Source organism: Numida meleagris, chromosome Z (assembly GCF_002078875.1).
Source record: "Numida meleagris isolate 19003 breed g44 Domestic line chromosome Z, NumMel1.0, whole genome shotgun sequence".
Taxonomy (NCBI): domain Eukaryota; kingdom Metazoa; phylum Chordata; class Aves; order Galliformes; family Numididae; genus Numida; species Numida meleagris.
The window spans coordinates 55,130,289-55,156,471 of record NC_034438.1 but is presented as its reverse complement, the minus strand read 5'-3'; the positions used below and the strand labels follow the sequence as shown (position 1 = coordinate 55,156,471).

The following is a 26,183-nucleotide window of genomic DNA, read 5'->3' as shown; positions in this document are numbered from 1 at the left end:
GGAGGAGAGGACGCGTCCACGCTCCCCCCGCTCCCGCACCGTCTCCTCGGGGTCGATGTCGATGCGGAACGTCTGCTGCTGCAGCGTCTTCAGGGTGATCTGCATGGCGGCGGTGGGCTGTCCGGCGCGCTCCTTCCCCGAGTCGGGGCGCGGCGCGGCACGGCACGGAGCGGCACGGCGGGAGGAGCGGAGGCGGAGCGACGGTGCGCTGTCGCCACACGGCCCCGGGCGGGCGCGGCGGATCCCGGGGCTGAGCTGGCGGAAGGCAGCGGGTGCGGAGACTAACGGCTGCGGGCCGGGCGGGGGGGCAGGGGGGAGTTGTGGAACGGGCGGACTGCGCACGCGCTATCCGTCGTGGGGGGTGGGGTGGGGTTCTCTGAGCCAACGAGCGCCGCGCGCATGCGCTTTAGAGCTTCCCGCCAGCGCCTCGAGGTCGAGGGGCCGCTAATGGTGGCGGCGTGGTGGTGCCGCGGCTGGGCGGGACCTGCACCCCGGCTGTGGGTCTGAGTTCTCCGTGTTGCGGCGGGTCGCGGGAGCAAGTCCGGAGAGCGGTTATCCGCTCAGAATGGAGGCGGGCGCCATAAGGCGGGCAGTGTGGTGCCTGCATCTTGCTGGTGCTCTGCAGGAGTTACTGCTGCCCTGTGAGGAGCTGTTGACCTCCTTTTCTCTCGATATTCCTTAGGCAGCAAAGAGCAATCCCCGCTGCAAATAGCGTTCAACAGTCAGCTGAGCCAGCTACACTGACGAGAGAGGTACCTGCCCCAGTTCCTTATAGCCACTTCCATCTGTAGGTGTGGGACGCTGCAGTGCGTTTTCTTGGTCACCGAGGCCCTCTCCCTGGCAAAAGAGGATGCTAATACTAGGTGAATACAGGGGTGTGACATAGACCCTGAATTTCCTAAATCATGCCTCTCAAGGTTCTCTCAAGGTTCTGATTGGTCACTCGCTGTAATTTTTGGTAACAAAAGGGACGCTTTGATTCGTTATGAGGAATTTGATTTCATAACAACTTCCTGCAGGCAGCAGGGTACATCACAGAGCGAAGAAGGGGCAGCTGCCTCCCTGCAGCGTGAGTGTCTGTGGGCTGCACACTCAGGTGTGCTGCTTCTATCCTCATCCACCTGGGGCCATGGTGCACAGCTGCTGGTCAGCCAGAGCCTCCCAGGGCTTTTGCAACCAGAGAGAAACTGCTGAGTGTTGCTGGTAAGAATCCTGCATTCTTGGCAGCACACAGTAACTTGCTTGTGTTGCAGAGAGCCATTCAGAACTAGAGGCTTGAGATAAAGTATCACTTTCTATTTTTTGCGTGACTGTTTACAACCTAAAATATACTGTTTGCTCACTTTCACTGTTGCTTGATCCGAGATCTAGCTCTGTACTTTGCAGATAAAAAGGATATTTTTTTCTGCTTAGCATTCAGCAGTCCAACATACATTTTGCTGAATGAATGCAAATGAAAGTACTTTGTGCTGAGCAATTGTACTAGTTTCACTACTCCTTTTTGTTCAGACTGTTGAAAGGAAACTACTCATACACTCATTTTTGTGGTTGCTGGTTGTAGTACAAAACTGCTCTGCACATTTTGTGTTGGGGTGAGGGTTCACTTACATGTGGGTTGTTTGGTTCTGCTCTGAAGTCTCATAAAAGCCTTAACGTAACTGGGAATCAGCTCCAGAGGCTGTGAACTGGTAAGGATTATGTTTTTTGTGACAGTTTATTTGAGCTTTGAGCAAAAAGAGAATATGGGGGGAAAAAAGCTGAATGTTTTTCCACTTCAGAGTGGTATGGAATTTAGGGACAGCTCATTGTATGAAGCCTACTTCAAATAAACAAGTTCTTGATGTTTCCTGTAGCTCAAAACCTTCATCTCCATAAAACAAGTTGTGGCACGGCTGATTTTTTTTTTCAGGCTGGTTTCTATCATTTATAGAATTGAGATATTTTTCCAGAGTATACTGGGTGCATTTCATGGTACTTCTTGAGTCACTGCTTGTTGGGTTTTTTTATTTGTTTTTGTTTAGTTGGTTGTTTTGGTTTTTTTTCCCTATTTTGTCTGGAAGTAAATGAAACTTTTAATCCAAGAATAATTAAATTATTTAATCAGTGATTTCCTTGGAGCACGAAACAGTTGGAAGGGAAGGAAATAAAAATGACTTAGGTATGGCAAGTGCCAGTGTTTGTCTCTGAGAACAGTTAGCTGATGTCTGGACCTGTTAGCAGGAAGGACTGTTGTTACTGTAGAAGGATTTTACGGTACTTCAGAGTACAGACTCATAGCAAGCTATTTTAATATTTAGACTTATTTTGAGCTTCTGTTCTGTCTGTGGTCCTGTCTGTGCTGTAATAACAAGCACAAATGGAAGCTGAAAGCTGCATGCTGTAGTTCAGCAGAGCTGCAGTGGAAAGGCCACACATCTGAGTATTTCCAAAATGCTAATTATTGCGCAAGATACTAGAATGGCAAATAACATAGCCAGCCAGAGCAGCCTATTGCTATTACTGCAGTTGGGCAGTGTCACACTAAGCGGTCTTCCTTGCTTCATGGCTGGACTGAGGAGTTGTTGAATGGATTGTGCTATCCACTACAAAAAGCTCCTAGGGAAATTACATCAGAAGTTGGCAACAATTAATCTGGATTATTGAGTCAAGAATAATATTTGTCTGAAAAATAGTGGATCAAATCCTACAGGTCTAACTGGGCCTACCATGAATAAATTAGAACAGTGTATTTTTGTATGAGTCATAAATCATGTTACAGTCATCACTGTGGTTAACTAAAAGTATTTTAATTTAATCAAAATACAGTTAAAACTCACTTAAAGAAGTTTGACTTCAGTTATACTGCCTTACACACAGAATAATTCTTTCTATTGTGGTGTGAAGAATTAAACACCAAAATAGATCTTGTTATGCATACGTGACTATGGATTTATGCATTACTTGCTTCTGAGCATGCAGTTTCCAGCACTTTGCTTTTTCTCCTTTAGGTGAGGATAAAAGAGGACAATATTCCCATGCTTTTGAGACTTCTGTCAAAGCATTCATAGCTTTAACAGGCCATCTGCTGTGGAGTAACGTAACTGCTGTAGAGCATTGCTTTCCTAGTGTATGCATGACCTGACAGATGGAGAGTGTGAGCCTTCTGGATTCATCATGAAATCATTTTTATGTGTAGCTGATCTATACGTTTCAAGCCATTTGTAAAACAGTCCTAACTCCTAGGTCACAGAGACTACAAAATCACAGAATCACTGCTGTTTGCAGGGATATGTGAGTTGTCAATACTCCAAATTTCTGCTCAGAGTGGAGTCAAAAACGAATTCAGATCTGGTGTGCAGAGCTTTGTCCAGCCAGGTTTTGAAAACCACCAAGGACAGAAATCCCACAGTCTCTATGACTCCTGCCACAATGCTTATTCTCACATTCATTTTTTCTTTTCTGTCTATGCTGAACCTCTCTAGTTTCATCTGATGTCACTCTCTAGCCCTCCTACAAGGCATCACTGGCAAGAGCCTGTACCCATCTCCTTGGTCCTTGCTCATCTGTAGGTATGGGGATGTTGTTTTGTGCCTCAAAACCTTCTCTGCTCCAGACAGCAGCTGTCATGGACACTGCAGGGAGAATTACCCCTGCCCTAACTCAGCTCAGGTACTTTCATGCTATAAGGTTCTGTTTACAGGCTCCAGAGCTGCTACACAGCACTGCTGTGGATGGCCTGCCACCACATAACTGGGTGTTCCTCTTCCAGGAGCACCCAGGTCTGTTCCAGCCCCTGCTGCCCTGGCTGCACCAGGAGCTGGGGCAGGTCTTTGTGGATGATCCTTTGGAGGCAGATGAGGAGGAGAGCTGCATCTTGTTCATGTTAGACTTCCTTGGCCTAGATGAGGAAATGCTGACCCAGCTTCTGGACTTGCCCCTGCCAGCACATACAGCATTTTGTTTGCCAAGTTGTTGAGCAGTGCAGTGAGGAGGCCCATTACCTGAATGGCTTAAGGGGTGTCTCTGCTGATGGGGTCAGGAGGGCAGCTCTGCTGCCTGCCCAGCAGGCTCAGGAATTCCTGCCCCCCAGGTGGACTGCTTCAGGAGATGTTCTCTGTCAAATGCAGGAGAATTCCATCAGAGCACCTCAGCTGCCATTCATGTTGGTCCCAGCCATCTATCTTCCATCCCCGTTCACATCCCCAAGGAGCAAGTAGAGACCCAGGAGGCATTAGAAAGTCTCTCCACTTCCAATCAGGGCAGTGGGCACTCCTCTGTGAGTCTCTGTCACCAACAGATGAGAATGTCTACCTGTCAGGCCTCATTACCACTCAGCAAGAGGCCACACTACCATCAATAGCAAGAGTGTACCCGAATACCCTGCAAAAACAGCTGGTCCAAGGGGAGAGTGGCCTTGCAGCTCTCTCAGCACCATCAGACACATCCCTTTGGTGCTAATGGACTTGTATGTCTCAAGCTTTTCTGTTGGAGCAAAAGAAGTTTTATCATGAGTTCCCTGTTTAGCAATGCCAGTCTCCTGATAATGTGTTTTTTTTTTTCCTGATTATGGGTTGTTCTTGTTGTTAGAGAAGATTGTAAGGCCTGCTAGTTGTTTTGAGCTCCTTTCCAAGTTGACTCCCACAAGAGCCATTTCCCAGCTATTTCTTAACTGAAAAAGCCAAAGCTGTCACTCTTGAGGTTCAGGGCTTCCAAGTATTTTGCTACTCCTGCTATTCACCTTCTACACACACCACAGGATCTTGAATTTCTCTGTATAAGTGTCAAATCTGCTATTGACTATCATGGCCCTGACTAGTACTTCCACATTTGTGTGTTACAGATCCAGGACAGCACCACCCCAGGTTGGTTGGTCAGCATCTGTGTTATCCTTACTCCCTCCAGAAATGTCCATGATGGCCTTTCACTTGCAGCTGATGCCGAGGAGATTGAAGATCACCAGAGGAACAAATGTCAGTGACTGGAGAACCCCAGCAATGTTGTCATACAACAGAGGTGCTCTAGCTCAGGCTTAGCAGTTGAGGGTATAAGAAGACACTGCCAAGAGAACTTTCTTCAGGGATCAGATGTACTCTCTGAAAATAAGGTGGCGCGTTCTGGTGTTAGGTTCGTTGGTTGTGTTTCATTGTTGTCGTTATTTTGGCGATGAAGTTAAGTTGGGTCAGAAACTGAATGCCTGTCTCCTGTGTGAATGTGTTTGTGATCAGTTTACATGTTTGTTCTTGGGCCAGCACAGCCTTTCAGCGTTTGTACAGTATTCATGTTCTCTGAGTACATGGCTTTCATTTTGTGAGATTCCTCTGATCACTTTAGTTGTCCTTCTCTGCATCTGCTCCTGCCTGACTTAATCTTACTTGGACTTGAACTGTACCTCACACAAATCTCACTGGTACAATTTGTGCCTATATTTCATGCTTTGCACGTGCCCTGCAAAGCACTTCCCCTTCTCACAGTGCTGCCTTCTGTGTAGATACCTTAGGACCAGCTGTACACATTTGCCTGCCTGTTACTTTCTCTGCACTTGTCATCCACTGATCTCCAGCTTAGAGCTGAAATTTTTGCTATTGTTTCTGAAGCAATCTGACTTCAGTTGACTTTGAGGTCTGGGTTGTGGTGGCTTCACCCTGGTGGGCAGCTGAACAGCAGCACATTGCCCTCTTGCTTTCCCTCCTTGGAGGAAAAGGGGGATAGAATACAATAATAAACTGCTTAAGGGTTGAGAGAAGGACAGTGAGATTGCTCACCAGTTACTGCCAGAGGCAAAAGCTCAGCTTAGGGAGGTTAATATAATTTTTTGCCTCTTAGAACAGAGCAGTAAGAACTAAAAGCAAAGTAAACCTACCTAGCCACTCACACCCTCTTCTGCCTCTTCCCCCAAGCTTTGCAGAGGAACTGGGAATAGGGGCTTTTTATGTGAGTGTAACAGAGGGTGGTACAGCCTAGACTGTGCTAGTAAACAGAATTTAGATTCCTTCATATAACTTGGGCTGAATGATACAGTTTTCTCCAAACACCTTCTAACATGCAGATGAGTGCACAGACACGTGGTCATGGATATTCACATATAAACTGCCACAGCAAGTGTTCGAACACAGATGGGTCAGCAGGCTCACTTGGGAGTGTGCCCTGCTTCATTAGGTGGCTGAGAAGCATGCTTGGTGCTGAATTTTTTTTAGAAGAGAACTGTATGGCTTCTTAGCTGGCTGTGCTCCGCATTCCAGTTGAGCACTTCTTACAATTTCAAGGTTCAACAAGCAATTCAGCTGGGGCAGAAGGAGTAATTACAGATTTGTGAAAGGCTGAAATGTAAAACAGATGGATAGATTGTTCCTTCCCCCTGCCAACCAAAGGGAGAAAAATAATTCAGACTCTCAATAAAAGTGAATTCTCTTAGCTTGAAGACATCTTCTCTCCTTCCCAAACTGAAGAATGACAGTGCAGTGCAGGAGATGGCACTGCACACTTGAGCATCAAATACTGTGTATTTCTGATACTCAGCTTACCATCAGGATCCCCAGTGTCATTGTGGCCAGCACAAGTACTAGGTAGCTGTGCCCACCGGAGTACTGCTGCCGCTCTGAGTTCTCCTGATGGATGCCTGTTCAGCTGACATTCTGGTGAGTGACTACTGAACTCTTCAGGCAAAGCCTTTTCTAGTGCGAACCAAAGTAGGGGTATGTAGCCTTTAATTCATGTGCCCCTTCCCACAGCAGCCTTCTTGGATGTAAGATTCCAGGTTTGGCTCTGATTTCACATGACTACCAGTAAAAACAAATACAGGAAAAAAAAAAAAAACCCACCGTTTCTTGGGATTTAACAGCATGCTTTCCCTTGTTAACTCTAAAACAGTTGGTTTCTCTTCAAAGAGGCATCCCACTGGCAGTACAGGAGATAGTTTAGACCCATGGGCGGGGTGTCAGAGTGGGCATCCAGCAGCCTGCTGCTGGTCCTGCCCAGCGCAGCCCATCAGGGACTGATAGTGATGTGAGTTCTCCGTGGTTTTGTGGTGAGAGCTCGACAGATCTTCAAAGTTGCAGTGACTTAAAAATTAACTTCAAAATATTTTTTTAATAAGATAGAAGAAGCAAACTAAATTACTAACATTGGGAACAAAAAATAACAATCATCCACTAATGGTTTGTCAGAAGACAAGTTCAGTGAAGGGGAAAATCAAATTAGGTGCTACTGAGTTTGTCTCTGCTTTCTTGCTTAAATAGTGTTTTCTGAGATCAAAGAACGGATCAAGCTGCATTTCCATTTCCGGATCTCCGTGGAGTTCACTTGCATGTCTTGTTACAGATATTGGTGGTTACAGCAACACTTGCTGCTGTAACAGTCACAAATAAGATCATCAGGAGAGTGAGAGGACTGAAAGGGATAACTGGTTTTCTGGGAGAGAGGATGAGAAAGACTTCAGAACTGCAAAGCTGAAGAGAAACACGTTGACATCAGTGGCAAACTTGAAAGCAGGAAAAGCAAGCAGGGCTAAACCACGTCAGAAGCAGTGGAGAGATCATGCTGTCCAGGTGAGCCTGCACTGAAGAGAGATGCTGAAAGTTCAGGTGGTATCAGTAGTTGTGAATTATTTTTTCTCCTCCTCACTGCTGTTGCATGGCTTCTGTAAGAGGACAAAGGGAGAGGATTCACTTACATGAAGGAGCAGTGCTGGGTGGATCAGCATGCCTGGGAAGAAGCTGGTAGTACAGCCATACTAGTGCACAATCAGTGGCATTTCAAACTGAGAGGCAAAAGAACAAAACTGGTGATAACCCTCAGCAGTGTGCTTCTTACAAGAGACAGGTCTTCACATTTCCAGCTGAGGCATCATTGACAGGACATGTAAATTACACACTTCAGCATGTACACAGGCCACCTGATGCACTGAAGATGCAGCAAATCACTTACACCTGCTGAGAAGACAGAGCAGTGTGTGCCCTGATCATGGAAGCACAGGAGTTTTCAGTGGTAGCTGTTCAGCACAACAGCCATGCAGACCAGCTGCAGCTGATTGCCATGGCTCAAGCAGTGCTGTGGTCTCATCAGAGATTTCCAGCAGGACAAATGCTGCTCTTAATTTCCACCTGGGAAAAAAAGAGCAAAGGACAATCTAGAGAAGTCAATGTTGGTCACCTCTGCAGTAAGAATGTAATTTTAATATAAGTGATTATTTTGTCCATTTTAATGAGTCAATATTTGCGGTGTTGGGTTTAGAAAAATAGTTCGGTCATGCCTAGAGACACATTTCTCAGGTATCTGATTGCTGCTTTTGTAAGAAAACTAAATCTCTCTGTTCATGTACCGCAGACTCATTTTTCTCCCGCAGGTGGCAATGCATTTACTGTAGGAAGTGGCAGTATCCCAAAATGCTTATTGCTTTTGCATAGGTTGCTGTATTTAAAGCTCGTCAGCATGTAAGCCCAAACTTGCAGGCAGCAGAAATCTGGAATCTAGTTAAACGAAAAATCTTGTTCTTTTTTGTCTTCAAAGGATGTAAACTTCTTCAGGATTTTTTTTATCTCCAACAACTGATTTGTCAGTACTTTACAACTGAAATATAAATCACCTTGTCCTTGTAGTTGCAATCAAGTTTCTTCTGTATGTCTCTCATTTTCAAGGGCTCTGTCCTCTTGCATAAAGCAAGACTCAAGTGCTAGGTTTAGAGCCCAAACTGAAAGATGGCTGCCTTGTAATGTGTTTTGCTGGAGAAACTCTTTTTCAAAATATATGAATTTGGTATGTGTTTTCCTCTTTCCTGAAGTGGATGTTCCCTTTCTGAATAAAGCAAGCTGTCACTCTGCAGTTTTACATTGTCTTTTATTCCTCATTCTTCCAATTTCTGGTGATCTGTCCAGTCCCAAGAAGGGTGTTTTGTTTTGTTTTTGTTTTTCACTGAATCTGATGTTGTCTTTTTAGGTACCAGGAATTTAGGGGATAGTCCATCCTCAGATTTCCATGTGACAGAATTATCACTTAGATGCATCGGGCCCACTGCGTTCTTTTTACCCATCCAGCAGATGGCATCTAAGCTTTAGAAAAGGTCATCATTCTTCATACTCTCAGATTCTGCGCAGATTCTTTTTTTGTTTGATAGTTTCAATTTAAAAAGATGCTAACAGAATTATTTTAGAAAACTTTAGTCTCTTATTAATTTAGAAGCTTATGATGGTAGTATATTTGTATGATTTTAAAAACTGGTGATTTTTCCTGAAGCCTAACAAAATGTGAATTTTAAATTTCTTCTTCAGTCTACATATAGTAAATATAAAGTTACCTTATAATAATATAAATTACCTTATAATATAAATTACCTTATACTGCATTCATGGGAAGCTAAGTTTTATTTGCCAGTTTAATCTCATTTCTCAAGTTCATTATTAAATGAATGTCCTTACTCCAATTACATTCAGTGTTACAGCTGTTATGAATACTGACATAGGTAACATAGCAGCTGTTAATCACATGTTTTGAAACTTGTGACTTCTTGTTCCCTGATGTTAGATTTCCCAGTGGTGGCTCAGTTCATATATGTGTAGCATACAATAACTTATGAATGCCCAGATCAAAACTACGGCTTATACTCATCAATAAAGTGGCTAATATGAAAGCCTATTTGGATTGTATAAGCTGTAATAAATTCATTTTCATCATCATCTCTTTATTTCAGTTGATTCTAATTTCTATCCTTTGCTATGGGAAAGGAATTGTAATTTTCACTTCAGCTCTTATTAAAATCCATTTGCACTTTCATTTCTAGGATGGCAAAAGATAGCTGACTATCTGTGTCTAATCCTGTAGACACCAATCCTCACAGAAGGATGCTTTTGCCAGTTCCTTTAGGAGAAACATTTATAACAAGTGTCGAAGACAACATGGAGTATTAAATTACATTCTTTTCTCTTCTTCTCCTTCTACTCTTTTTAATATTATTACTTTAACGTCTCTAACCAAAGGAATGCGAAGGTACATATGAGGGAACACAAAATTCTTTCAGTTTCACAGAACTCATTTTTGATAGAGGGTGCTTTTTTTTATGCACTTGTAATAGTCCTCAAGCAAAAGAGTATTGAGGTACGTATCCTCTTATACCGATTAAATCACTGGTAAGTAATTAAAACTCATTCTTCAATTTCAAGTTAGAACACTCAAAATATCTTCAGATCTTATTTGAGTCAACTTTAAATCAACTGTGCTATTTTAACAAGTCTGTTTGCAGTACTCAAATACCTGTTTTGTGACATCTCGACAGTAACAACGGACAATTAATTAGATATCAGAATAAAAAGTGAAATCCAAAAGCTACTAGGAGGACTTTCGCACTACAGTCCCACTTGCAAAGCAAGAGTGAGCTGAAGTAGCAGGCTCCAGTGATGATTTCTCCCACCTAGAAGGTGAAAATCAGTATGTCTGCCAGTTATTAAGCGATCTGCCACAGACCATTCCTGGCAAAGAGCTTCACTAAAAAAAAAAAAAGGATTAGGTGATGCTGATCAGGCAGTTCCATTTGCATCACAAATTCAGATGTTTTTGTTTCAAAAACTTTGACTCTTCTCCAAGGGATAAAAGTGCCAGAAGATGTTGATCAAGCAGCCTTGGGCAGAATGATTGTCTAAGACAGCATATCGAAGGATGAGAATCTTAAGTGGTACTGTGCTATAGCTTTTGAGATTTTTTGGTTTTTTAAGGTTAGCTTTTCACACACTCATCTTTTTTCAGGGCTTCTCTAATTAGGGCTACAAAATCTCTAAGGAAATTGGCTGTAAAGAATGACCATGAAGATTTGTCCCTCGATGGAAATATGCTTTGGTGAATCCACTGACTGTAAACTTCAGTATCATTTCCCTCTGCTTATGTCAGCTCAATTTTGCTTCAAAACACGGAAGGAAATTGTGTACATCCATCAGTGGCATATCTTCTCATTAAGCATTTCTTGAAGTATTGCTTAGGTTTTGGACAGAACTTAAGTATCACCATCTTTAATTCAAGCGGGTTCCTCTTTGATTGTTTTCTACATTGTTAAAAATTACATCTAATAGAAATTCTAATTCTCTTTTTTCTTAACTCCACTCTTTGTGATTATTCTAATTCTTTATACATAATTCTCTTTCACTGAGATTTTCCCGGTTGGTTAACAACAGGTTTTCAGAAGTGTAGAATATGGAATTTATTACATTCATAGCAAACAAATATTTAATATATCAGTTATTAATAATATTCCATTAATGTATATCTACACTTGCATCTTTTCATAGCTTTCCAAGAACACAAACGATACTCATTCTTGAGAGACGTTTCTAAAATCTTTGATTTTTTTTTTTAATTACTCGTTTCACTGACATACTCATTTCATGGTTACTCCATCACTGAGGTAAATAAAACCAACAACTGCGGAAAAATAAAGTTTAATGCTCCTTCTTCTATATCCAGAGTATGCTGAAAATTCCCAGTTTAAATGACTGGAAGCCTGTGGACCATCCAAACCCTTTCAACTGTGAGGGTCCTTGGGGAGGGCCTGCTTGCTCCTGCTGGCTGGCCAGCTCTTTGGGACAGGAGTTTGACTGCCTAAGAACAGGCAGATGTCTCCCTCTGTGCTATACCTCCCTGCTGCAGGGCACATAACAATGTGGCCTTTTGCTCGGGCAGAATTCCTGTTCGGATGAATCTCCTGCAGCTCACATTTCTGTGAGCTGGAGGGTTGTAATGCCCAGATTGCCGATTCTGCTGCAGAATAAGTGGGGTTTCCTAGCACATTTCATCTGTAGGCTCTTTCTTTGCCATCATCAAAGTCAGCGAAATGGTAGGGAGGGTCAAACAGAGGTGAGGCTTGCTTGCTACCAAATTGTACTGATGTCCCCGACTTCTTTCTTTGTCATGGAGGCAGTGCAGCCTGGCTATGACTAAGCTTAGAAGGCAGGGTTCAGTCAGCTTTTATTGTCTCTTGCAGTGTCAGCAGTACAAAGTAAATGGCAATTAAAAGACATTCTCTATTGCTTCAGCTGGTAGCGTTAGTTCCGAGTCCTCCTGTTCTCCTACGTTAATTTTAAGTGAAAATAATCTTTTTCTCCTGCACATGTCCAAGTCCTGAGTGCTCACCGACTGCCACAGTTTTGTATTAGATCTATTTTTTTGCTAACGATCAGCTCTCAACTTTGCCTCCTTATTTCAGCTTTCTCAAGGAAGGGCACGCAAACTTGCTGCAAATCCTGCACAGGCATCCAAGGCAGGCTCTGATCCTGTGCCTTTTGTGAGGAAACTACCCCTTTGTCAGAAGATGCTTTGTGTCATCAGCAGCAGTTGAAGATGCAGCACAGGAAAGCAGGTACGCATCCTTCAGCTGTCCTGATATTTGCTGGAAAAGCAACATGGTGTTTCATAAGGAGCTCAGGAGTGTGGGAAGGTTGTCAGAGATGGCCTCTGCAAGGCATTAGAGGAATCCACACCCTTAATCAGAAAAAAAGAACAGTTATAACAAGAAAACAACCTCCTTAACAGTGAGTTACTGTGAGAGCTTCCATGCAGAAAAGAAGTATGAGAAACATACCAAAGACAAGGCTTCTGCAAATAAGTACAGAAATACCACATAGATGTGGTTAGGAATGCGAAAGATCAGCCAGAGCTCAGTCTAGCAAGACATCAAACATAGCAAGAAAGGCTCTTATGCATGTGTAGCAAGTAAAAGTACAAGGAAGCTGTAAGTCTGCTGCTATATGGGACTGTAAGGTTAATTTAAAATGCTCACTGTAAAAAAAAAAAAAAGCACTCAGTGTCAGTGCCTTCCTTGATGCAGTTCTCCTGAGAGAGACCAGCCTCCAGCTATGCTGAGCAGTAATGACAAATGCAGAACTACCAATAGAGGACAAGGATTGAATTAGGGACCGAAAATTGAACACCTTTAGACACCTCCTCAGGCTGTCATCCTGTTTCCTTAAGCAGAAACTCTAACCATAAATAACCCAAACCAGAAAAATATAAAAGGAAAAATTGCTATGAGAACAGTTAGGCATGGGAGCCCAGAAAAGTCATGGACTTCACTTTGAAAATACTCAAGAGTCAGTTTGACAGAGCTTGGATAACTTAATCCAAGGCACAGCTTTCCAAAGAAGGTTGAACAAGGTGATCTCTAGAGTTGTCCTCCAACCTGAACGTTTCTGAAACTTTTTAGGATCATCTTAGTTTCCTGAGGCGGGATTACAATGAATGAGAAACAAGCAATCTGATTGCAAAGCTCTCCGTTATCACTAGGGAACACTTTGACCAGCACGAATACATACTCATCCCTTTGGCTTCCATTGTATTTCATGTCTTGAGTCCCTCTCTGTCTTGTGCCCCTCTGCTACAGACCACATCAGATGCTCAATAGAAAGAGTTTCTTGTTCCTCAAGACACTGAAATTCCTATTCTGAATGATCTGCTCACGATGTTCAACCTTTGGCTTCTGGCAATGGCTACTGTCTTCTGTTCCAGAGATAGTGAAAAAGCACCTTAATGGTAAGATTTTGTTTCTGGCATTTGCAGCTACTCAACTTACACCTTATAGGACGCAATGTAGTAACCTCATCATAGCTCCCAGCTGAATCATTTCTGGTTTTTAACTTTTGATACATCTGTCTCTGCATTTTTGAAAGCTTTTGTGCTACCACATGGAAAGAGCTAGGCAAGCATTTGTACCTCAGTTCCAGGAAATTCAGTCCTCAAAACACTCTCCCTCAAACATTTTGGCAGGTCTCCTGACTTCTAAGGTCTTAGTGAGAAGGATATGAATTTCCAACCTGAATTGGAATAATATCCAGCTAACCTCTATCATTATTATTTTTTGCATTAGTGAATAAGATTTTCTTATCTGAGATGTGGAGCCAGTTAAGGTGTTCACCTGACAGTGTTAGTGTATTTATCTTACATATAGGAAAAGACTGTGCTGTCACAGAACTGTGGATGCTTACCCAACCACTGCCTTTAGTCCCAGAAGGCAGTGTCAATGTAAAATGCAAGGTTCACCTAGGCTGGGGCAATCCCAAGCACAAAGCCTGGGAAGAGAATGGATTGAGAGCAGCCCTGCAGAAAAAGATTTAGGTGTTCTAGTGGATTAGAAAGAACATGAGCCAGTAGTGTGCTCTGGCAGCCTGGAAGACCAACAGTATCCTGGTCTCTATCAAAGGAGGGGTGGCAGGAGGGAGAGGGAGTGGATTGTCGGCTTCTGCTCTGCCCTTGTGTGGCCACTCCTGGAGTTTTCAATCGACACCTGGGACCTCCAGCACAAAGAAGGTGTGGAAATGTTGGATCAGGTCCAGAGGAGGCCACAAAGATGTTCAGGGGGCTGGAACATTTCTCTCCATGAAGAAGGGCTGAGGGAGCTTGGCTTGTTCACTCTGGAGAAGGCTCCAGGGAGATCTGCAGCCTTCCAGCGGCTAAGGAAGGCCTGCAGGAAGGTTGCAGAAGCACTTTTTACAAGATCTTACTGAAACAGGAAAAGGAGTAGCAGTTTTAAACTGAAATAGGGTAGATTTAGCCTACACAAAAGGAAAAATGTCTTTAATCAGAAGGTCGTGAGGCCCTGGCTCAGGCTGCCCAGAGAAGCTGTGGGTGTCCCATTCCTGGAGGCACACAAGGCCAGGCTGGATGGGGCCCTGGGCAGCCTCAGCTGGTTGAGACTGGGTGGGCTTTGAGGTCCCTTCTAGCACAAATTGCTGTAAGATTTTTTGATCCACATACAATGTCATTCCAGGCTCTGCTTCTACCACTTGGAAATACCTTGCCATTGAAACTTTTGTGGCAAAAGAGCCTCAGAGGCCAGCCTCCAGCATCCAGGGATGATTGTACGTTCAGCTAACTCGTCTTCCAGAGCTCCAAGCCCAGGAGCTCTCTGAGCTGTCTGTGCATGTTCTTCCAGGACACAAACTAGTTCCAGTAAGCCTAATTACTTTTTGACTGATGCAAGAAGTACAGAAGAAATACAACAGCAACAACAACAAAAGCAGTCTGTATGCATTGGCCTACCTCTTTGCCCTGGTTGCACAAGAAACTTCAGGTTTAGATTGGAGACTTCTAAAAAGTCCTCTTTCTCCTCTCCCCTTCCTTAAAGTAACCTTTTCCTCTCCTTCCTCCAGACATTTTTCTGCCCCCAGCATTTTCTTGTCTTTTGATGTGACTGAAGAGAGAGCCTTTCCTGGACTGCTATTGGTCTTCTTGTCAGAAGTCTCCCAGATCAGACCTTTGAGATGTTCAAAATCCGTCACCACTTCATTTATAGCTCCCTTGTCACCCTGCTGAGTTTCAGATTGGAACAATTAGTTTGCCTTAAGTCGTTGCCAATTATTTTGCTGCTGTATGATTAAATAGACTGTAATTGAAGAGCTGATCACCAGGACTTAATGACCTTCCACTGTTAAATCTAGCCAAGTTAAAGATTTTTTTTTCCTTCTGTCACTTCCCAGGGGACTCTAGCTGAATCCATAGGCAAAAGGTCACAGAGGAGACAAGCAAACACAACAATGAGAACAGAATTTGCAATGTGATATAAAATAGCATAGAGAGTCCCTAATATTAAACAGTTTATAAGCAGAATGACTGACAGGTTGTTTTTGTTTTGCACAGACTTATGCATACATTGATATGAGGACAATGAACTTGTGTGTAAGAACCATGTGTTTTTTCCCAATCAAGAAAACCCTATTATTTAGTATATAATCCAGCTGGATTATTAAATATGTGATTATATGCTTAGAAAAATAGACTCTTCATCTATGGCTATGATTCTCATGCTAATAAAAAAAAAGTATCTCTTTCCCTTAGTCCATCTCCCAGAATTTAGACATTTGTTAATCTGTTTGTAAGTTAAAAAAAGTTAAAAAAAAAAAAGACTCACTAAGACAGGGCATAGTTTTGTTTAGTTTTGAATGTATCTATAACAGGTTTTATTTAATGTACATGTGGCTCAGATGTTGGAACTGTTAGAAAATCAGTGATTTTTTTAAAGTTTTGGCCTGAAACATTGTGGGTAACTAGCCTACAGTCTGAACCATAACAGCTGAGCACATCAGGAACGTATGTTAATGGCCCTTTGTTGTGCTTAGAAAAGAAGTCATGATGCCTCTGCAGTACATTCTGCTAACCAAAGCTCTCAGCAAATGTTTGTGCATGCTAAGCATCAGCACGGATGTGATTGTCATTTACAGTTTTTGGGTAGTATTGTTAAATCAGTCACGTGCATGCCAAGCAGCCTCCTCTGCACTCCTTGACACTGCCAACAGCCTTGCAGTGATTCATCAAACTGAAGACCTCTTTATGAGAAAACTGAGACACTGGAATCATTCTATGTTTTATTGAAGAAAAAGATCTATAATTGACTCACATCCTTCCTACATCCTGCATCTGTAGGTGCCACTCACACATGTAATGGGATGTTCCTTGCCATGAAATACTCCTGGCTCAGAAGATAGGTTTTTCATAGTGTGCTCATGTTATTACACTGTGAAGGTCCTGGACCAGCAAGGATACTCCAAGCCGTATTTTTTGGAATATTACTGATGTTTGTTTGTAATTGTCTTTACCAGGGTTGACAGGACTGACAGGACTGTTTTTTCTCAAGATTTCAATATAAGATGCTAACAAGAAGGTAACTGAAAAAGAAAAAAAGAAAAGTCATAGTCAAAGCATAAACATTAAACCCAAATTTGATGTATCCAGTGTTAAATCCTACTGACTTTGAAAAGAAGGAAGCTAAGTAAGGAAGCATTGAAACAAGGTGTGCTGGTTGAATTTATATAGAAGTCATTCAATGAACAAATGTAATACAACAGTGTTTGCATACATGGAATCTCTAGTATCCAGTGGGATTAGCTCACGTGGTTGGAGAGATAGTGGGACTGATGCTGTTTTCCCTGTCAAACCACATATTTTCACAAGTCTCATGAGAACACCATTACCAAGTTTGGTTGAAACTGACAAAACATTTTGGAGGTCAGGCCACTTTCACAGAAGCTTTATCTGATCACGACCTAGTTACAGCAGGTCCTCTATGCCTTCAGTTCTTCTGTGTGTGCGCATAGATTAATTTTTCCTTATTACAATTATTCAGGTGCAGGTACCAAAACAATTGGATTTAATGTAATCTCTAGGTAAATCTGGATGGGAGTCAGAAATCTTGTTTTGTGCCTTCAGAAGGTGGTTATGTGCACATCCATCAGTGCAAAGAAAAATGACTCCCTCCTACAGACAGCTGGTAAATATCCCCTCAGCTGCAGAATCCTTGGCTGATCTAGTTATCTTTCTTTCATTGTTATTCTCACTGGCAGCAGGAGCCCTTTAGCAGTCCTTACTTCAGGCCCTAACTGGGAGGTAGTGTGCAAGGCACTCAGCTACAGCACCCCCAGGCACATCTTCATCTTCAGTTCACCAGGGACCAGCACTGGGAACCTGAGCACGACACTTTGTTTATGGTCTGCTGGCTTCTTCTCCACATTTTTTTTGTCTCTCTTGTCTATTCAGCCTGTAATCATTTCAAAGGCTGGGACTGTCTCTGACTGTCTAGACACATAGGACCTTTTACAATGAGACATTGATTTCTGATGGGGTCTCCATCTGCTTACTGTATTGCAAATGACTACTGCTAACTTTAAAAGTGCTACATTTCAGCATCAGGGTTCAGCCGTAATAAGAACATTTGGACTTTGTATATTACAAAGTTGTATAATGCCTCAAACTAGCGAACAGAGAAATAATTTATTTCAAAATCAAAGTTTGTAGGCTGGTGGTAAATGGCTTGTGATGTGTTCTCTCACTTTCTCTATCTGCTAAAAACAACTGAAATGTCGGACAAGTTGCTTAGTTTTTCTGTGCAATATTTCTTAGCACGTGTTTTGTTTTTCTCATTGCTGCAGCATCTGAGCATCTCCATTCAGCTGAAGAATATGTTCTTGATACACACATGTTATTTACACTCATTTTACAGGCAGAAGTAGAGAGATGAAGTAATTTATCCACAATCATGTAAAATGAATCATGTAAAAAATACGTTGCACTACTTGGAACTCCAGAACTCCAGAGCCCTTGTCTAATCCTTAATCCTGGGACACTGCAGGATTTTATTGCAAAACCTTGAGGAAATCTCTAAAGATCTCTTGTCTCCTTGACATGCAAAAAATATTAAATGTAGTTAGTTACTCCCCAGTGTTTTTTAAGTTGACAAAACTGTTGTCAACCTGAAATCAACTCACAGAATTGCATATTTTGTCTGATTTTTCACATCTTTCACTTCTGTTTGCACGGAAAACCGGAAGATTTTGAGAAGATGCAATTTCCTTAAAAAATTTTCCTTTCTCTCCCACCTAGCACACTAAAGGAGAGATACAGGACAGCCAGAATGACTGGCATGAGGTAGATTAATAGGAAAAGATAGCTCTCTGTCCCTTTATAGGATAACAGCTGCAGTATCATCACAGGCTCCAAGAAGACAGAAATAATGAGTCTGTGGTCATTGTTCAGCTTTGGCAAGTGACTCTGGGGATTCAGTGTTTGCAGCTATTGATACCAAGAGCAATGCTGTCTTCCTGCTTTTGTGAGAGTACTCTTTGGATTACCCAGGGTGCTCTGCAATTTTGCTTTTGAAACGTGCCCAGCTCACAAGTCATCGCAACCCAGAGAAAAAAATCAGCAAAGCCTGGTCTGCAGACCAGTGTCTGAATAGCCAACAGCCAATTTGCCAGCACAACAATTCTGCATTGAGCTGATGGCTAGGTATGAATATCCCTTTCAGGGAGAGCTTCCCAAATGAGGGAAATCCAGAAGCTGGCTTTTGAAAATGAAATTCCCTGGGAATTCAGCATAAGGCTTTGCCTGGCAACATTCCCACACAAGAACCAACAAAAAGCAACTGGCTCTAATCCTTCTCCTTATGTATTTTGGCAGCTTTCTCCCATTTAGAAAAGAAAATAAAAATAAGAATCCATCTTGCTCCCATACTGGAAAGAGTCCAAGATACACACATTGGGAGTACAGGAACTGGCATTTAAAGTCCTCCTGACGCTTTTTATGCTGGGTCTTTGATCACAGAGAAGAAGGCAGATTATTTTTGCCTTTTACAGCCTTAAAACAAAAAGTTGCTCTTGGAAGCTGTCTATAATGCAATTTAATGTTCAGCTTTCCCGATTAAACTGTTCCAAATAGTGCCATAAAACAAAAAGCACCCTAATACTACTGATTCTGGCCTCCCTTATGTCTCTTCTGAACCATGAATTTAGTGAAAATTAAAACAAATATGAGCTTTTCATTTTCTTTTGTCATTTCTGTGACCATTGAGCAGTATTTATAAGGTATTTTTTTAAAAGCAGCAACTGTTGGTGAGTTCAAGACTGCTTTGTGATGCACACATGCTTTTAATGTCATAAGTGCTATTGCTTTTCAGATAAGATGAGTTGTAAGATAAAGCTGTGGGGAAGATACAGTGTGAGACGATGGTGAAAAGCCATTTATGCCACTTCTTATGCCCTTCAGGCATGCTGCCTGCAGACAAGCATATAAAAAAATCTGACCCAGGATGTTTATAAACTCTGCTGCTATGTCTGGATCTGCTATAAGTGATGTGTTGTTTCGATCAGGCATTTAGTCATGCAGAGTGTTAGCTCCTACTATTTGTAGAGATCTTGTATTCACTAGGACACTTTGACCTTTATATGAGAGCAAAAATAAGAGAACGCAGTTGTCCAAGTGATGGATAGTAAAGATATTAGGAATTGACATTTAAAATAGGCATCTTTCTCTTGTAGCAAATATCAGGTCTTGCCTTTCATCAGATATCACATCTTAATTTGGATCTTAGGAAAAAGTCAAATCTTACCAATATGAAGGAATTTTATTGATTCCAACCATGTTTTAAGAACAGAAACCAGCAGATACACCTAAAGAGGCAATACTGAGATGGCCAGCTTTAAAGGGCAGGTCTTCAGATGATGCAATCACCTAGTATCAGTCAAAAAATCTTTTGTTTACACCTGCAGAGTGTGCAGTGACTGTGGAATTTGAGAACTCTGTAAAGAGCAAATTAGAACTACAAAATACTAAGTGAAATGTATGCTCTATCGGATATACCAGACAAGGATCAGTGAAGCAAAATTCAGTGCTCCTTTCAAATGGAAGCAGGCAATGTATGAGGTCTGAGATCTTGTCTAGTGGATTTTAATACTCAGACAAGAAAGCCTAAACTGGACAGATGAGCCATGGCCATTTCTACCAGCATCTCCAACCAGACCAAGTATTTTCTGTGCTGGTGCATCTGGGGTGACGGAGCTGGGTTGATGGAGGAAGCCCATGTTTTGACTTCCACTATGCTACTATGCCACTGTTAAGGATGTAATTTTTGTTAGATGGAGGACAGTTGGGCAGATGTGATGAAAAATGCGTAACTGATAGAAATAGCATACTGAACTTACAGGAGGATACTTTTTCAGCATCTTGCTTATATGAATCAATGAGCCAGTAAAGATCTCATGGTCTGGAAGTTGCTGTCCATCTCAACCCAAAGAGGAGATGACACAGCTCTGTCTGAGGGGACACCTGGCCACGGAGGGCCTCCAGGGATATGTGGGACCGAACTGTCAGGCCAGAGCCACCTGAGTTTGTGCTCAGTACCCTGATCCTCCTCAGCACTTGGAGCCCAGCTCCTGTCCACTAAGAAAAGGGAAACAGAGATAACTGGCTTTCTGTAATTTCATAGTGTTCTTTGCATTATTGACCACTGTTACACTGAGGTGATTATCTTTAACATGGATCCTATTGCTGTGTAATTATTAAGGTGTGTGTTTTGTCTCTCCTGACTGGAACTACAGCATGGAGATAAAGGCAATAGAATGAAATGGTCCACCAGCAGAGGCCCTAGTTCATGCCATCACATACCTTGGCTGATAGAAGTGTTTCACACCTCTGCTGGTCCTGGAGCATCTCCCATAAGAAGAAAGGCTGAGTAACCTGAATCTGTTCAGCCAGGGGAAAAGAAGACTGAGAGGGGATCTGATAACTGTTTATAAATACCTAAAGGGAGGTGGGAAGCAAATGGATGAGGCCAGGCTCTACTCTGTGTATGCAGTGATAGGACAAGGAGTAATGATCTAAAACTTGAACATAGGACATTCCATACAAACATGCAGAAGAACTTCTTTATGGTAAGGGTGATGGAGCACTGGAACAGGCTGCCCAGGGAGGTTGTGGAGTCTCGTTCTGTGGAGATATTCCAGACACCTACCTGTGCGACCTTCTGTAGGGTACCTGCTTTAGCAGGGGAGTTGGACTCAGTCTCTTGAGATTCCTTCCAACTCCAGCAGTATTGTCATTCTGTGATCTTGCTGAGCATGTCGTGAGGACATCACACCAGAATTTTGCTGCTTCATTTGTTGATCATAATAGTAAATGTGTGTGCTGAAAGGTGCAGGACATGGGAGACTGTTCTGGGGTGCACCTACACAGACTGCCGCATCACAGTGAGTCTAACCTCAGCAACACCTGACTCTGCTTGAGCTAGTCATTAGAGAAGGACAAGAAGAGCCCATAGGCTGCACAAAAAAAATGAGCTTGCAGACAGGAATAGGAAGAGGTCATAGCACACCCCTGCAGCTAGCTCTTGTCCAGACTGGCAGAGCTTGTGGGGTGTGCAAGCAGTGGGACACTGCTGTTGAAGGACAGTCTGGGTAGGTGCCTTCAGAGGGCACTGTGCCCTAAGGATACACAGGCATAGATGCTGAAGGACTGCCCTAGCAGAAAACAGGGGGTCCTGACGCCTGAAATTCTTGGCAGTATCTTCCATTTGCACAAAATGTGCAGGTTTCCTTCATGGTTTCTTCTTTGTAATTCACATTTTACTTCCTCCAGGTTTAACTGAGTTCTAAGTGTTTTCTTCAGCCACTTCATTTTCCAGACTAATCAGTTAAAAGTGGCTTGGATCTGAATCAAACAGCAAAGAAATGAAGTTCAGAGCACATGCGTACTGTTTTGGTCTAGGGTGCCGTTATTCTCCTGATCTACTGTACTGAAACTTGCTGAAAGCTGATTCCAGCTTCCTGGTGTTGTAAGGCTCAAAGCCTCAGGGAGCCAATAGGTCACAGCTGAACGAGCAGGAACTCTTGTCAGGCTGATGAGGGTTAGCTACAGTTCCATTTGTGTCCTGACCTGTAGAACAGGGAGCTCTTCTTAAGAGGCAACATTGACCTGAGGAGTCTTTGAATCCCCCTTTGGGAAGAAGTAAACAAATCAACTGAGAGGTTGTTCTGGGCAACAGATAGCAAGAAAATCTATTTATATTTCATGAGATGTCCAGGTGAGCAGACAGCAAATAATTCATGGCATTTTAGTGTAGCAAGACACAATCCATTCTAGATCTCTGGATGTGCTATGAGGTTTAAAGAGGGCCCAACTTCAAAGCTGGAAAGACTTCTCCGTTTGCTGTACTTTCTTTTCTATAGTAAAAAAAAAATGTTTTTAATAAAACAGCACTGGCCAAATAGTATATTCTGAGATCTGACCCCGTCCTTATCTAGTTGGACTGTACTGGTTTTCATACTCTGCAACATCAGAAATGCACTGAAATGTTGGTTCCACTGTGCAGCTCTAACTCTGCAGCACAACTGTTCTGGCTTGGACCAAATCTGGTTTCACTTCTGCAGGTGCAAATCTGGAAGTCACATCTGTCCAGCAAAATCTGGCTGCAGATTAAACTGAGGCACCCCAGAATAAATTGTGTGGTATTACTTTCTAACCACAAGTTGATGGTAATAGAATGATATTTCACAATATTCAAAGTCACACTTTCAGCAAAACTTTTCATAGATAAGAAAGACTGTGTTTTTAGATTGAAACACTCCTTGCACAGTAGCCAGTAATGAAGATTCAGCTGCTTTTTGCCACGAGCGCAGAATCGCTGTGGGGATCAGCACGCTTTGGTACTGTGACGTACCTGGATAATCATAACCATGGCCTCAGATTTCATCCTTAATTCTCTGTGCTGTGCTTGCATAATACTGTTCTCTTACTCAGAAACTGTGCAGACACTGATGGGTGTCCTGTCCCCGTTCTTGCTGGGAACAGACTGAGGTGTTGCTTGCTATTAGAGATTTCTTCTTATATGGAAGGGGCAGGAGAAGGGGACACCTGTCTTGTCTCAACTGCCACCGTTGACAGTCCAGCATGGTTATTGGCAGGCAAAGCTAAAACCTTGGCCATTAGCAGAGTGACACAGGCATATATGTTGATCTTGTCCCACAGTGTGTGTCAGTACCCTCCTGAAGGGGCATCCATCTTCAGCCCTTTTATTACAGAGAAATTCTCTGAGACATGAGGAAAACATTAATCAACACAGCAATGCTTGGTTCGTCTGGCAAAGGTCCTAAGAAAGGAAATTAGGACAAATTTCCATTTACCCTGTGGTGTACTAGCCCAAAGCTACTGGTTGCCATGCTCTGTGTTAATGACCTGTTCAGATGCCTTTACCTGGAGTGAAAGCAAGGTAGTGCCAAGTACCTTCTGTCAGCAAAAAAAAAAGTCAGCTATTTCATGTGCTGCAAAATGCTGTGGAAAGAGCATGCAGACTGACAGCTGGTGCTGAGCAGCTGATGTATGGTGCTCATTATGTGAGCAATATTGACAATCCCATGAGCCTGCATTAAAAAAAAAAGTGTGAGAGAGAGAAAAATGATCACATTATGAGAATCTTCATGATATTAGAACCTTGGCTGGATTCAGTTTGCTATATAGAAAAGATGGCTCAGCATAAAGAAGAATAAAAAAATGAAAAAAATAAAAAAGATGTCTCCTCTTTTGGACAGCTGTAGTTGCTGAAGGCCTGGATAAGGATAGAGTACAAGAGTTGCTCATTGTTATGGACATGATTTCTGCAGGCTTTTCTTCCTGCCAGTCAAGGAGGAACCTGGCATGCCATTTCTCTAGGAACAGCACTATACAGGGATAAAGCTATAAATGCTGTGCCATGTGCCATTTATTTTCAGTGCTTTAGTAAGAGCTCTTCTCTTTTGCTGTCTTACACACATGATGCAACCATGCTCTACACTCTAAATTTGTGATGTCTCAAGGTCAAAATAAAACTGTCAGTCCTTGGATTTTCAGAGTATTTACCACTTAGTTGTAAGAGTGGATGTTCATTATCCAGCACAGGATCACGTAGCTGTCCCCTCTGCTTACTTGCTTACTTTTTCTACAACATGCTAGCCATTTAGTGCTCAAGTTGAATTAAGAGTTGACTCCATGCCATCTCTGATGGAGCCACACTCACTGTGGAGATGCTTGGGTGTCTCTCACACCCTGGTATAGATTTTGCAGGAATCTGATCTCTGCCAGTTCTGCCATAGAACCAGTCAGAATGCCAGGCATTGCTGCTCTATGGGAGATGGCAGCTGCCAGCTCAGAAGCAATAACTTCAAGGTGTTCTTAAGGCCCCTTCAGCTCAGTTGCTTGTAACCATCTGCCTCCTGTGTATTTCAGCCAAGCTCGTACTTTGATGTGCATTAACAAGCCATGGGGCTGTCCCACCAGCATGGGAAAGTAGAGGCCTTTTCTAACCCATTCTCAGCTTCAAGGGCACTAGCAGCTGGAGCAAATGTCCTGGGATATACATAGGTGCCCAGGTCCCACTGCAATGATGTTTTCCTGTGCTGGATGTTCTGCATTTATTTTTGGTAGGAGACTCATTCATAGGATGTACTGTGCTGCAAGAGAATTAACTCTAGTCCGCCTCTCAGCATCTCCTTTTGACCTTTCGCCATTGCTATTTTTGCCATGGATTTCTTCATTTTGGTGCCTGCAAAAAAGAAACAGCTGAATATAGTGATTTCAGGCAAAGGGCCCCTTGTGAAGTTCCAGAAAGCTTTTTAAGTGAGGATGTCTTAATACTCTCTTCACTATCTTAATAATCTTCTCCATTTTGCACCCTTGTCAATCTACTTTTTGTTGGGATGGCAACCATGGGAACTGTAGGTGAACTAGGTAGGGACACTTCTCAGTAGCTCTCCTTCCAGTGCTTAGAAGCTCAAGGATCCTGCTCCATTCCTGCAGTTCAGCACCAGGAGCTGGGGAGGACAGGGCTCTGCACTGTTGTATGTTAGCCACCACATGCATCCAAGTGCCACACAAGCACCTGATAAGGCCTCCAGCCCATGGCTTGCCTTCAAACATGCAGATGCAGCCACATTACCTCTGCAGTCCTTTGCCAAGACAGCTTGGTGAATGCCAGATGTGAATCCTCCACACCTTCCTCTGAATTTTTGCTGTAGTTCAGCTACAGGGGTTGGCCTCCTGTTTGTTTTTCTTTTTTTTTTTCCTGTGGAAATTCCCGAAAGCCTTCCAATAGTTGAGCGAAGTGCTGTACTGCAGAACTGCCAGCATACCAGGTAGAGAAAATCTTGGGAGATCAATCTGTCCTTGGCATTTCCTGCTGACAACTGCTTCTGGGAGCAACTTATAAAGATCAGTGGTGATGGCTGTGAACACGGCCCCTAGTCCTGCTTTGGTCTCAGTTCAGCACCAGAATCACCACCTACATGTAATCCAGACCCAGCCTGTCATTGGTAGATTATGCTAATCTTCTCATCTGCACAACGTAGTAATTAGGGTTCCTATAAAGCGGCAAGAAACTGATATCATTTTTGAAGAATAATCCTTTTCCTGGAAATCAGAATAATAATTCCCTTCAGGATTTCAGAATGTGAAAACTTGGATCAGCTCTAACATTCACACATCATAATACTTTTTTATGTCCTTGTTTATGGCCAAACACTGATCTTTTTTGCTCAGTTTTCAGACAGGCTGCTTATTCCTTGGCACAGCCTGGACCAGTCTGTCAGCCAGACTTGGCATCCTGCAGGCAGCAGGATGCGCAGGGGAGAGAAATGTGATTGCATGATCTCTGCTGGCATCTCGGCAGAGCCAGCCTAGAAGAGAAGGGCAAGAACCAACATAGGGGCAAGAGGTGATCTTTTTTTTTTCCCTGGAATGAAGGCAGGAAAAAGTAAAATAAGCTCAGACTCTGTAACAGTCTAATCTCAGCCAGTGCAATTCAGCACTGTTTCTTACTGTGGACTATTAGCAACACCTTCCTCCACATGCATGCATTTAACACCGAACTGGTGCTGGAGGTCATTAATTTTGGTGTCCTCCTGTCCCATTCACAAGCAAGCCAAGCCCTTGCTGGCAGGAGT

The 26,183-nt window shown here is 42.9% G+C and overlaps 2 protein-coding genes across 31 annotated transcripts in view; one reads left to right on the top strand and one right to left on the bottom strand.

Annotated features, from left to right (window-relative positions):
- RAD23B (RAD23 homolog B, nucleotide excision repair protein) overlaps positions 1-265 on the bottom strand; it is a 38,229-nt gene extending 37,964 nt beyond the window's left edge. Inside the window, exon 1 of one of the 2 annotated variants that reach the window (XM_021379514.1) lies at positions 40-265. In XM_021379514.1, the coding sequence (XP_021235189.1) occupies positions 40-105 (66 nt within the window). In that variant the 5' untranslated portion in view covers positions 106-265. The remainder of the gene's footprint in view (positions 1-39) is intronic. The other variant, XM_021379515.1, reaches the window with a different exon arrangement.
- LOC110389316 overlaps positions 1-26,183 on the top strand; it is a 54,825-nt gene that overhangs the window by 3,804 nt on the left and 24,838 nt on the right. The window contains exons 1-5 of one of the 29 annotated variants that reach the window (XR_002433139.1): positions 407-497; positions 683-752; positions 1,020-1,203; positions 4,820-4,841; positions 4,925-8,796. Coding sequence is in view for 6 of the 29 variants with exons in the window: in XM_021379521.1 (XP_021235196.1) it covers positions 400-497; positions 683-752; positions 1,020-1,069; positions 4,820-5,012 (411 nt within the window). In the remaining 23 variants the exon portion in view is untranslated. The other 28 variants (XR_002433136.1, XR_002433123.1, XR_002433122.1 and 25 more) reach the window with 28 other exon arrangements.